At 42.1% G+C, this 13,778-nt stretch overlaps 1 protein-coding gene across 1 annotated transcript in view; it reads right to left on the bottom strand.

The window, feature by feature from the left end:
• LOC144597726 (stAR-related lipid transfer protein 9-like) overlaps positions 1-13,778 on the bottom strand; it is a 172,341-nt gene that overhangs the window by 99,517 nt on the left and 59,046 nt on the right. The window contains exon 4 of the mRNA XM_078407258.1: positions 9,832-9,948. Coding sequence (XP_078263384.1) covers positions 9,832-9,948 — 117 coding nt within the window. The remainder of the gene's footprint in view (positions 1-9,831; positions 9,949-13,778) is intronic.

Below are 13,778 nucleotides of genomic sequence, written 5' to 3'. Positions count from 1 at the left end.
GCTTCATTTGTTTTTACACCGTGATCATACTTCTGCAGCACTTTATGGGCTGTGAAGTGCTCAGGGAAGTCCTAAGATTGTGAAAGGTGAGGTATGGATGCTTCATGTAAAAAAAATGAACCAGTCAATTTACAAACACGTGACAAAATCATCCATGTCACTCCAACAGATGAGGAATAAACATTGAAAAACAAACAAAGTGGTGGAAAAACGCAGCAGGTCAAAAAACAGCTGTAGAAAGTGAAACTATTAACATTTCAGGTCTAGAACCCTTCATCAGACTCTGCACAACACTAAAAAATCTGCTTTACTTTATGTTCAGTGCTCTCTTGTAGCGGACTTGAAACCCATATTCTGACTCAAAGGCAAAGGTGCTATGCACTAAATAACAGCTGATACTTATATTTAATTGCCAAAATGGAAATTAACTTTCTTTTCATATATACGGGGTTTGTATTGCTCAAAAGAATAAAGAGATTTTGTTGTGCACTTCAAATAATTGTTCTAGCAAAGTCAGCCCTTTGTCCTGAACAAAAATCGTCTTTGTTGTTTGGACTGCAAGGGTTCCAAATCTAAGAACATTGTTACATTAAAGTGCACGGGATATATTGTTCCAATTTACATGGTTTCATTGGCAAATTTAATTTCTGCATTTTACAGTGAACAGTTTAAACATACAAGGAAATTAAATATTTTGTGGAATAAGGTACATCAAGATGGAATTATTTAAAATATGACAAATTCTAGAAACACATAATAAAGACAGGATCAATCATGTTATTAATGCAGCAAGTTACTAATGATGTATGTCCTGCTTCTTCAGACAGTGATAAATCAAATGTATCAAGTATAGCACACTCTTTAATGTGGTGAGTCTATTTACTAAGTCGATCTTCATGAAGATCAAGCACAAGAACACAATGGATACAAATGCAATGTCAGGGACCAATGGAATTCTCAAGTACTTGCATAAAATTAACATTTGAAGCATTGTTACTGAGCAAGCAAGTGGACATGCCAACCATTTTGAGTAACAGAAACAAAATGAACATCTTTGGGCAAGGGAAACCGTTGACCTGAAAATAAGGAGAGATTTTGTATTCTTCGAGTTCTGCAACATGATCATTTACTTCCACTAGAACAATAAGAATGAAAGACTTTGTTTCTCGAGCAAAAAAACAAAATGCTCCAGGAACTCAGGGATTATCTGTGGAGGGAAAGGACACAAGTTGACAACATATACAAGTAGCAAACAAAATAAAGTCCTGGAATATTTTTTTTTGGTCAGAGTAATCATTGTGATATGAATTCAGTTCTGAAATGAAATATCTCCAACTAATGTGAAATATCCACTGGTAAGCTGTCAACTCATGGGACATGGCAAATTGTTCACTTGTCAAATTCTTGCCTATTCCCACAGCTCAATAGCAATGCTAGCAAATTTATCCTTTGCAACCTACATATTCAATTCCCCTTTGAAAGTTACTTATGAATTTACTTGCAACAACCTTTCACACAATAAATTCCAAATCACAACTTAAAGCATTAAAAATTCTCAGCTTTCCCCTCGATTGGGTGTCACTGTGCTGGTGGATTCAGGTTTAATCTTGACTTTGGGTGCTGTTGGTGTGGAGTTTGCATGCTCTTCCCATGACTGCGCGAGTTCCCATTGGGTGCTGCAGTTTCCTTCCACATCACAAAAATGTGTGGGTCAGTAGATTAATTGGCCACTATAAATAGCCACTAATTGGCCACTATAAATAGTATCAGTGAAGGGGAGAATCTGAAGGGTAATGATGGGAATGTTGGGAGAATCAAATAGGTTGGGTAGGATTAGTGCAACGTGGTTGACAGTCAGCATGGACTCAATGGGCCTTGTGTGACTATGACTCCTTTGCCAATTGTCTATTTCCATGTCTTCTGATCTCAACACACCTACTGGAGGCAAACGTAACATAGATAAAGTAGATATTAAGAAGTTTTTCCCCTATTGCAAAGGTCATAGGAGAGAATCAGACCTTCAGCCCACCATATCAATGCCATCTCTTTTGCCCATCTTTCTTAATCCCATTTGCCTGCATTGGTCCATCTGTGCCTTGCCTATTATTGCGTCTGTCTAAATGCTAAACGTTGGAAGTGCATCTGATTCCAACACTTCCTCTGTAAGTCAAACCAGATATTAACAATCATGTAAAAAAAATTACAAAAAAAATTGATGATCTACCCAATCTATACCCGCATAAACCCATGCTGAGTATCCCTTATCAGTCCCTATCTTTGCAAATGTACAGTATCTCGTGTCTTAGAATTTTCTTCAATAACACAAGGCTCACCAGCCTATAGTTACCCGACTTATTTCTGCTGCCCTTCATAAATAAAAGAATGACTTAGCTATCCTCCAGACTTCTGGCACCTCACCAGTGGCTAACGGACTTGCATAAATCTGTTAGGGTCCAGGAAATCTCCCCCCTTGTTTCCCATAGCTCTCTGGGGTAGATCTCATCCGGCCCTGGGGATTTATCCATCCTTATGCCTTCAAAGACACAGAGGCTGACGAAATCTAACACCTCCAACTTCTTACTACTGACTGTACAATGGAATAAGTTAATCTATTTCAATATTTCTTTGCTCGGAGTGCTCATGAACTCTCTTGAAGTGACTGGTTTAAGTTAACCAAATCATTTTTTGTGTGCAAGCTTAGACTGAGATGGACAGAAGACAGTGCCACAACCATGTAATCATCTGATAAACAGATTCCCTCCTCACATCAAATGATTCGACAAATTTACAGCAGACACATCAAATTCTCCGACTATGCAGGTTGGTAGGGGGTAGAGTATTTAAGCCAAATGTTTTGCTTCAATTGTTGGTCCATCCCAGTCATACATACCTGAGAAAAAAAATCTAGAATTTTCTTTTGTGCATTTCTCCCACAAGAGGAAGTCAGATCAAACTAAAATACATTATTATAAACAGCTGTGGCTGTTCAGTGGGTAGCCTTCCGGCTTCAGTCAGGAGTCTGTGGTTCAGGTCCAACTAATTGAGCATAATCCAGCTGACACCCCAGTGCAGTAGCTCAGGGACCGCCTTAACTGGGAACTCATTGCACATAGCAGCAAGCGTCCGATTACAACAACCAAATATGCCCGTCCGCTCTCACCTGCTCGACACATCTACACCGTATCACCTTGCGACATGACTGTTCTCTCACACTTCTGCTGCCCACAACCTAACCCTAATCCTCTATAAACCTGAGGTTATCAAGCACCATATACAGTGGTATCAACTCCCATTAAGTCCTATCACCTGTGCTGGATGACCTACACTTGCTCCCATTTAAGAAATTTGGTTCTAAACACTCAATGCATTTTGACTCAATCCTCTGTACTTAGGTTTCTTCCCCAAATCCTTCATTCCTCAGACATATTCAGTTGACCAGAGTGATCAACACTGGAAATTTAATTCTCTAGGGTGTTCAGCATTTAGGAAGGGCAGACAATAGGGAAAGGGGATGGTGCAACACTACTAATAAGGGAAGAAATCAGTGCAATGGTGACATACGGTCTCGGCATAACAGATCACAGTGCAAAACTGTAACAACTTGGGTCAAGCTAAGAAATTACAAAGGAAGGAAATATTTATAGGCAATAAAATAGTAGCTTTAACTTTGGGTGTGCACAAGTCAGGAAATCGGAGATGCATATGACAGGGGTAACAGAATAAAATGGGAGGCTTTAACCTACAGATATATATTGGATTAATTAAGGAAGGTGGAAGATAAATTCATGAGATGCTTTGCTAGATCAATATATCGAGGATCCTGCAAGGGAGAAGACTATTTTGAATTTTGCTTGGTGCAGTGAGAAAGATTTCATTGATAATCTTGTTGTCAAAGGTCTTTGATGAAGAATGACAATAAAATTATACAATTTGACTTCAAGTTTGAAAGTAATAAAGTTCAATATGAAGCTGTGGTCAAAACAAAAAGGTACGAGACAAGACAAGGGTGGGTTTGATTGCGAGTTTACATTGGAAGTTATGACCGACCGTGCAAGAAAATGATAGCATTCAACGAAATAATGCCTGAGTTGCAAAAAAAAAATCATTTTATGGCACAAAAACCTAACAGGAAATGCAAATCATCTGTGGCTGACAGGAAAGACTAAAAATGGCATGGCATTAACAGACGAGACGAATAAAATTGGCAGGAATAACTTTGCGAGCATTTTGGAACACAAAGGAGGACCAGAAATTTAGTAAAGAAAAAGAAAATAGAATCCAATACTGCAATGGTTTGAAATAAAAAACAAAGGGGTGGTTAAAAGGTACATGATAGGAAAAGACAAGCAAAGGCAACTGTGAGCCCCTTACAGAAAATTAAAAATGGGGAATAATGAAATGGCAGAGGGATTAAACCAACACTTGCAGGATACGTGGAAAATAGAACAATATGGCACAAGAACAGGCCCTTCTGTCTACAATATCTGGTAATTTAAACTAATCTGCCTGCAACATGGTGGGAATCCCTGATTAAATAATTGCCTCTTAAATGTTGTTATCATATCAGTTTCTGCCACAATCCCTGCCTGTGATCCAGGTATCATAAGCTTTGCGTAATAAAGCTTGCCATTGTTAGTTTAGCCTTAGTTTAGTTTATTGTCACGTGTATTGAAGTGCAGTGAAAAGCTTTTGTTATGCACTATTCAGTCAGCAGAAAGACAATACATGATTACAATCGAACCACTTACAGTGTATAGATACATAAGGGAATAACGTTAAGTGTAAGGTAAAGCCAGTATGGTTTGATCAAAGATAGTCCGAGGGTTACCAATGAGGTAGATAATAGTTCAGGACTGCTCTCTAATTGTGGTAGGATGATTCAGTTATCGAAACGTATAAGATTATTAAGGGGTTGGACACGTTAGAGGCAGAAAACATGTTCCCAATGTTGGGGGAGTCCAGAACAAGGGGCCACAGTTTAAGAATAAGGGGTAGGCCATTTAGAACTGAGATGAGGAAAAACTTTTTCAGAGAGTTGTAAATCTGTGGAATTCTCTGCCTCAGAAGGCAGTGGAGGCCAATTCTCTGAATGTATTCAAGAGAGAGCTAGATAGAGCTCTTAAAGATAGCGGAGTCAGGGGGTATGGGGAGAAGGCAGGAACGGGGTACTGATTGAGAATGATCGGCCATGATCACATTGAATGGCGGTGATGGCTCAAAGGGCCTCCTCCTGCACCTATTGTCTATTGCCTGATAACAGCTGGGAAGAAACTGTCCCTGAATCTGGAGGTGTGCGTTTTTACACTTCTGTACCTTTTGCCTGATGGGAGAGGAGAGAAGAGGGAGTGGCCAGGGTGCGACTCGTCCTTGCTTATGTTTCTGGCCTTACCGAGGCAGCGTGAGGTATAAATGGAGTCAATGGAAGGGAGGTTGGTTTGAGTGATGGTCCACAATTCGCTGCATTTCCTGCGGTATTGGATGGAGCTGTTCCCAAACCATCCTCACAGATCCCCTTCAAATTTTCCCATCTCACCTTAAACCTATGCCATCCAGTATTTCTAATTCCAATCAATGCAAAAAGCCCATCTATCCTCTCAATGCCACTCAATTTTATTTACTCCTATCAGGCCGCCCCTCAGCCTCCAATGCTCCAGAGAAAACAATCCAAATATGTCCACCCCTCCGGATAGCTAATACTCTCTAATCTAATTAATGTCCATGTGAACTTCTTCTGTATCCTCATTACGGTCTTTACATTCTTTAGTGTGGTGACCAGAACTGCACACAATAGTTCAATGAGACCCCTAACCAAAATTTAATACAGCTGCAACATGACTGCCAACCTTTTTGTTCAATGCCTTAACGGTAAAAGTTAAGCATGGTGTTTAACTTCTTTACTGCTCTATTCACTTGTGTTGCTATCTTGAAAATGGAATGGACTTGTGTGCCAAGATCCCTCTGTATATCAATTTTCCTAAGGGTCCTCCTACATATCATATACATTCCTCTGCATTTGACCTCCCAAATTGACCCCCTGCAACAGTCTGCTCGAACTCCTTCCATCGGGCAGACGATACAAGGCCTTCTACGCCCGCACCTCCAGACTCAGGAACAGCTTCATCCCCAGGGCCATAGCTGCTATGAACCGGTCCTGCTGAGCCGGATGGCCACAACGCATAGATCAACTTCCACTTTACCCTGTCTAAAAACTGTTACAATTGTTTCGTTTCGTTGGGTTGCTGTTAATCACTTAAATTATTGCATCGTATGGGAGGCGCATTCCCAATCTCGTTGCACCCCTGGGTACAATGACAATAAAGATATATTGTATTGTATTGTATTGTATTGTATTGTATGTGTCATTACACACTTGTCCAGATTCAACTCCATCTGTCAATTCCTTGCCTAAATTTACAACTGAAATATATACTGCTGCATCCTGTGACAAACGTCCATACCATCCAACAATTTTTGTGTCACCTGGTATCAGACCACTTACATTGTCTTCCAAATATTATATTAATATATATTACGACAACAGAGGTCACAACAGTGATCCTTGCAGACCACCAGTGATCATAAACTATCTGCTCTCTCCAACTAACATTGGATCCAATTTACCAATTCACTGTGGTACTGGGTTATTATTGTCATGTGTACTGAAATAATGAAAAACTGTTTGACTAGTATCCAAGTAAACCATTCATACATGATTACAACAGATCATGCAAAGAGAAAAGCAGAGTGCAGAACAATGTAACAGCTACAGAGAAAGCGCAGATAAAAAATGTGCAAGGGCCGTAAAGAGTTAAATTGGGAGATCAGGAATTCACCCTTTGCATATGAAAGGTCCGACCGAGTCTGAAAGCAGCAGTGAAGAAGCTGCTCTTGCATTTGGTGGCACATACGTGCAGCATCCGTGCTATTAGATCTTCTGGACCAGCCTGCCACAGGAGACCTTGTCCATGTAGACAGCATCCACTACCCTACCCTCATCGGTCATTTTCAACACATCCTCAAAAAACAGAATCAAATTTGTGAGACGAGATCTCCCTACACCATGCTGCACTGGCTGCTCCAATCAGGGACAGAGAGAGGCGAAGGTAAGCTCTCTGTGGTGCCCAGACGTAGCGTCCTGTCCAACTCCTGCCCTCTGCACCTGGAACACCTGGCAGTAGAGTGCCATCCCTCCTACCTCCCAAGGGAGTTCACCACCATCATCATGACCACAGTCAACATTCCACCCGAGGCGGACGTTTCTCTAGCACTGTACACCGCGGTGAACAAAGACCAGGTGGAGTAATGGCGTGCCCTAACGTCTTTGCTATTATAGCCAGGTTCTTCAACAAGGCCAGTTTGAAGAAGCCACTTCCAAACTGTCACCAGCACGTGTCCTGCAGCACGAGGATCAAACACCATTGACCAATTCCACCATCAAAGATGCCTATCACACCACCCCTCGCCTTCACTTTGCGAAATCTGACAACCTGGCTGTGCTCCTTCTACATGCGTATAAGCGGCGACTGAAGAACGCAGCCCCAGCTGGCCAGACTCGGCACAGGAACAACTCCAGGACTGCTTGGAGTCAGTAGACTGGGCAATGTTCGAGGATTTCAAAGGTTCAAAGGGTATTTTCGAGGATTTCAAAGGTTCAACGGGTATTTTGTACCATTTAAGGTACAGTGAAACTCGATTTACCATACAGTCATACTATAAAAAGCAACAAAACACATAACTACATAAAAGTTTACATAAACATCCACCACAGCGGATTCCCCTCATTCCTCACTGGATGATGGAAGGCAATAAAGTCTAATCTTCTTCCCTCTTTATTCTCCAACGGACGGCGCAGTCGAACAATCCACTGTCGGGGCGATCGAAGCCCCCACATCGGGGCGGTAATTCCTGCGATTGGGGCAGTCGAAGCTCCTACGGTCTGGAGCTCCCAAAGTCAGTCCCTAACCAGGGACCACGAGCTCCCCGATGTTAAGTCCTGCAGGCTCCCGCGATTGAAGCTCCCAAAGTCGATTCCCTGCAAGAGGCCGCCAGCTCCTCGATGTTAGGCCGCAGTGCGGACTGAGATACGATACGGAAAAAACCCCACATCTCCGTCGAGGTAAGAGATTTTAAAACTTTTCCCCCAACCATCCCCATTCTTTAAAGAATTCAAGTTCTTATGTAATTTACTGCATGCTTAAAAGGCTTGAAGGTTAACTCTAAGGGTGAAAAGGTTTTTCCCCAACTCAGTCCTAAATGGCCTACTCCTTTTTCTTAAACTGTGACCCCTGGCTCTGGACTTCCCCAACACCCCAACATTTTTCCTGCATTAGCCTGTCCAATCCCGCAAGAATTTTATATGTTTCTATAAGATCCCGTCTCATCCTTCTTAATTCCAGTGAATATTAACCCAGTCGATCCATTCTTTCATCATATGTCAGCCCTGCCATCGCGGGAATTAACCTGGTGAACCTACGCTGCACTCCCTCAATAGCAAGAATGTCCTTCCTCAAATTAGGAGACCAAAACTGCACACAATACTCCAGGTGTGGTCTTACCAGGGCCCTGTACAACTGCAGTAGGACCTACACTACATTACACAGTTTACACTACATTAATCCCTTTTTTTTTTCTTTCTCAACTCCCCCCACATTCTACCACTTGGTCAAGCTTTGGAATAATACCAAATTCTCACATGGCTCTGTGTAAGGCTATATTCCTGTGCTACCGTCACACTATAATAGAGTTGTTTTGATCATACGAAAACAACTCAAGGGCCCACAGCCTCTCAGGTGAACAGAGAAGATCACAAAGAGTCAGAGTAATAGTGTGGAAACAGGCCCACTGGCCAACATGTCCCAGCCACACTAGTCCCTCTTGTCCACATTTGGTCCATATCCCTCCAAACCTGTCCAATCCATGTATCTGTCTAAATTTTTCTTAAATGTTGGGATAGTCCCTGCCTCAACTACTTCCTCTGGCAGCTTATTCGATACACCCACCACCCTTTGTGTGAAAATATTACTCCTCAAATGCCTATTAAATCTTTTCCCCTTCACCTTAAACCTATGTCCTCTGGTCCTCAATTCACCTATTCTGGGCAAGAGACTCTGTGCATCTACCCGATCTATTCCTCTCATGATTTTATGCACCTCAATAAGATCACCCCTCATCCTCCTGCGCTCCAAGGAATAGAGTCCCAGCCTTCTCAACCTCTCCCTGTAGCTCACACCCTCTAGCCCTGGCACCATCCTTGTAAATCTTCTCTGTACCCTTTCCAGCACGTTAGCATTTTGCAGAGCAGGTAATTCGCACGTATCCTGGTTAATATTTATTTCTCATTCAACATATAGTTCAGGAAATTGAATGAAGAATGTGTTTGTTGGGCGTTGTGGTGCATAAATTAGTGCTGTATTTTTGCACAATGCAACTGCATTTCAAAAACATTTCAATGCTCTCTTGTTGACTCTTTCCAAGGAAATACGCTGAACTGAAGTGAAAAAGTCTTCAGTTTGAACACCACTCAAAGAATTTTTTTGCTGAGTCGCAAAAGGAGGCTGTCAGCATGTATAAGGTAGCTGAAAAATGGCAAGCTAAGTTATTTACTACTGAAGATTCCACGTGGCATTATTCCAATCACAGTCTCGCAGCTGCGCAGAGTTGACAGGGTGTATACTGAACGCCTTTCATAACTGCAGTGAATTGGTTAGTCAATGAGGAATAAAGGACAAATAAATAAATCTAACAAAGTGACATAGCACTTGGGTTCTTTCTTATGCTTTACTTAAGAATGACAGCAGAACAAATATAAAAAAACATGACATGAATACTCACTGGTGTTCCCATCATAGTGTACGTTTTTCCTGAGCCAGTTTGCCCATAGGCAAACAAGCAGACATTGTAACCCTCAATGGCTCCTGAAAGCACTGAAGTGCCAAGATCCTGGTACACCTGCAGGTGGAGGACAAACAGGATTACTGAGAGAAGAATTAAGATTTCAATGTAGCTGTGTCACAGAAACAAAGATTCAAAAGGCACAGTCAGTCTCACATCCGGTAAAGCTTTGAGTATTTTAAGCTCCAATATACTTTGTTACATGATAGATTTGGTACGAATATATTTGCAATGACTAACAGTAACAAAATTTTAATCTTTCAATTAGAAAATATTGGCATAAAAGGGTTTACATAATATACATACATAACGACAGATAAAATTATATTACAAGGTTGCCAATGCTCTGAATGTCTCAACAGTACCCATGTGTTTGATACTTCACAGTTGGTATTGTGATCAGTCCAAGTATAGCAAATGGAAATGGTGGCTGTTTCTCTTCAACAAATCTACACTCGCTTTTCCCTTGGCCTTGCGGGATAGGGCTGCCAGAAATGTGAGATTCTCTCAGCAGAGTGGTATTGTTGAGACAACAGACTTCCCGAGTTTGGATGAATGCTCTCTCCAGTTAAGGGGCCTGGGTGCGACGAATCACGTAACCCCCAGGATCGGTGGATATAATGGATGATGGCGCTCCGATTCCCAATGTTAGCTGAGGGGAAGGTGACAACGAGGCATACAAACAGTAAAATGTATCTGGAGGACAGTGCAACTAGTCGGAGAACTAGGGTGGAGAAAGGGACGGAGAGGGAGGGAAAGCAAAGACTACTTGAAGATAGTGACCATTTTCACAGAAGTCAAAACATTTCTAGAAGTAATGAACATCTGTCCAGTGTAAATGAGGAAACTAAAATAAAGTTTTAGTAAAGTACTAGCAAATACTGGGACTGAAAATTTATGAATTCCAAGAACAAATTGACTGCCACCCCAGAGCTTTGAAAGGGGTGGCTAAAGTGGATGGTTACCATCTCCCAAAATGTTCAAACTTCTGGGGTAGTTCCAGCAGGTCAGAGGGTAGGAAATATCATCCTATTATTTTAGAAGAATGAGACAGCATTGAAACTGCAAGATGCTTTGGGGACTTGACAAAGTATATGTGGACAGATAGTTTCTCTTGTCCAAGCAATCTAGAACTATAGTTACAATCGCAAAGGACGGTCTTTCAGCCGTGAAATGAGGAAAAGACCACAAAATTTTGCAGTGAGTTGTGGATGCAGCCCAGTCCGTCATGCAAACCAGGCTCCATCATCTCCCCCTCCCATCCCCCTACCTCCCAATCTACACCATCTACTGCGCTGAGGCCCTGTACAAGAAGGCACATAGCCGGCTGTACTTTTGAGGAGGCTCTGCTCCTTCAACGTCTGCAGTAAGATCAGACCTCCAGCTCAGCGGCGAGGCGAGGCCAGCGGCGAGGCCAGCGGCGTGGCGGGGCGAGAGGCAGGGCGAGCAGCGAGGCATTTTGCGGAAAAATGTGAGGTGAAATCGGAATGGCGGAAATGAAATAAGAAAGCGGAAACTTTCCACCAAATCCGGAAGGGTTGGGAGGTCTGTAAGATGCTGCAGATGTTCTACCAATCGGTGGTCGCCAGTGCCATCTTCTTCGCTGTCATGTCCTGGGGCAGCAGGGCGAAGCCCGCGGTCGCCAACAGGATTAACAAACTCATCAGGAAGGCTGGCTCCGTCCTGGGGGCAGAGTTGGATTCATGGGCGGTGGTCTTAGAGAGGAGGATGCACCTCAAAATGCAGAGCATCTTGGACAATACAGCTCACCCCCTCCATGGTCAACCTGAAGGGCACCTTCGGCAACAGACTGGTTCCACCAAGATGCAGCACAGAACGCCACAGGAGATCCTTCTTCCCTGTGGCTATTAAACTGTACAACCCCTTCCCGTTCTGTCGTAGGGTAGACTGACTCTCTTCCCCCCCCCCCCAAATCTTTGCACATATCATGTATCTTGTTGTGTTTTATGACTGTTGGCAGACCAATTTCCCTCCTGGGATAAATACATTTCTATTGTATCGTATCGTATCGTATCGTATACTTCACAGCGCCTTGAGAAAGCAACCAACATCATCAAAACTATTCACACTCTAGTATTTCTTTGGAAGCCCTGTATTTAAATACCATTCCCTAAAAGACAAGACTTCAAGTGTCTTAATCTATCTAGTCTATAGTTGTTTCTCGTCGTGTTCAAAGATGTTTGCTAAATACTGACAGAACAACAGGAAGGACGTAGGGGGAGATGCAGGATAAAAACTGGTTGCCTAGTTCTCAGTGTGCACTGACAAAGTTTGCAATCTCCATCAGCAGCTTGGCATGGATGCAGATGCCCCAGTGATCAGGTGAAGAGAAAGGTGTGCAGGGAAATCCCATGGGATATTTGCCCCAATGTTTCATTTTCAGGAATAACAACCCCCTATCACCTTACTACCAGAATTGTTCAAATATTTATCAAATATGATGTTCTGTCAGGTTGCAAGGAAGAAGATTTAAACAGCAGGGATCCAGGGTATAGGAATGTGGCTGGGTGGCATACAAATCATTCTATATTGTAAACTGCTGTTTTGTTTGAGGTGCACAGAGGGAACCTCGGCAACAAATGACATAGCACTTGTGTGGCTCAGAGAGAGGCATTGTATCAAGAGTCACTTATTGCAGCAAACACAAGGGTAAAATAATAAGGGCACAGATGTATTGACATACGGCCAAGAGGTTGTGTGCTGCAATAGCCAAGCCATAATAATGCAAACCATCACCCAGTCAAAGTCTGGAACAATCGGTATCATTACTTTCACCAGCCCAGGCTTGTTACAACATCAATTTGCCAGTAATTATAACAGTACCAGGCAGTAACTAATTCTGCCATGCATCCTTTTCTTAAAAGCATTGTGCTAAAGCAGACTTGCTGCATGTCCGAATGCACAGTTCTGAGTTTTATGCAGAGCTGGTGCAGTATTTGACTTAATCCAAATTTAAAACACACTAGACCAAGTGGACCCGTTGGGCCCAAACCTCTCCTGCATTGGTGAGCAGACCTGATGGGCTGAATGGCATGAACAAAATTGCACAGAAAGGGAGTGTACAATGAAATAAGTACCATCTTTGAGAATCATTAAGGCAGCTTTCTTTTTCAATTAGTGAAAATCTTCAGAATTCAATCCAGTTACTTTGTACTGCATCCAAATGCCTCATTAAGATCAAAACGCCTGTTCATTTACCAGATCGGGGCTGGTGAGCATGACTTCATACACCGTACAGATGTTTTGATGAGATGCTGGAGTTTTTAAAAAATGGAGCAAAAGTTACATTATCTGAAGATTGAGCAGGTTTATGTTTTATTATGCTTCTACAATTTTGATTTAAGTTTTAACTTCATGGTGATTTTGTGAACACACTTGTAGCAAGGAATTCATATTATTTCAGTTGTCCAAGTAATTTATTTTATGGATCTGGATCATCTTGGTGACGTAAGGTCCAACAATCTTGTGTTTTCCTCCTGATTGCAAAGCAACTGTGTGGAAAAGTTCAAAATCTTCCCAATCCTGTTTATCATTCGGAAGATGCTTTCACATTTGTGAATTATGGTCATGTGTACAATGTTTAAACCTACTTACTCCATTCCTAGCCTTTATACTCCTCAACATGGAATATCAGCATTGTGAATTTAGTTAATTATATTTGCAAATGGTACCACGCCCTTAAAGTTATTTACATCTCATGACAAAACAAAGCCTCTCAATGGCTGGTAACCAGAAAAAATGAATTGAAGCGCATCCACAGATGTTTATAGTCTGATTTAACCCTTTGTGGAAAACTGTGCATTTCGTGGGAGCAAAATCAAGCACACAGTGGAAATCAAAGTTAGTCTAAACCAACGTGAACCCAG

The sequence above is a fragment of the Rhinoraja longicauda genome, chromosome 10, assembly GCF_053455715.1.
Source record: "Rhinoraja longicauda isolate Sanriku21f chromosome 10, sRhiLon1.1, whole genome shotgun sequence".
Classification (NCBI taxonomy): Eukaryota; Metazoa; Chordata; class Chondrichthyes; order Rajiformes; family Arhynchobatidae; genus Rhinoraja; species Rhinoraja longicauda.
The sequence above is the reverse complement of the archived record's forward strand: the minus strand, read 5'-3'. Positions and strand labels throughout refer to the sequence as shown.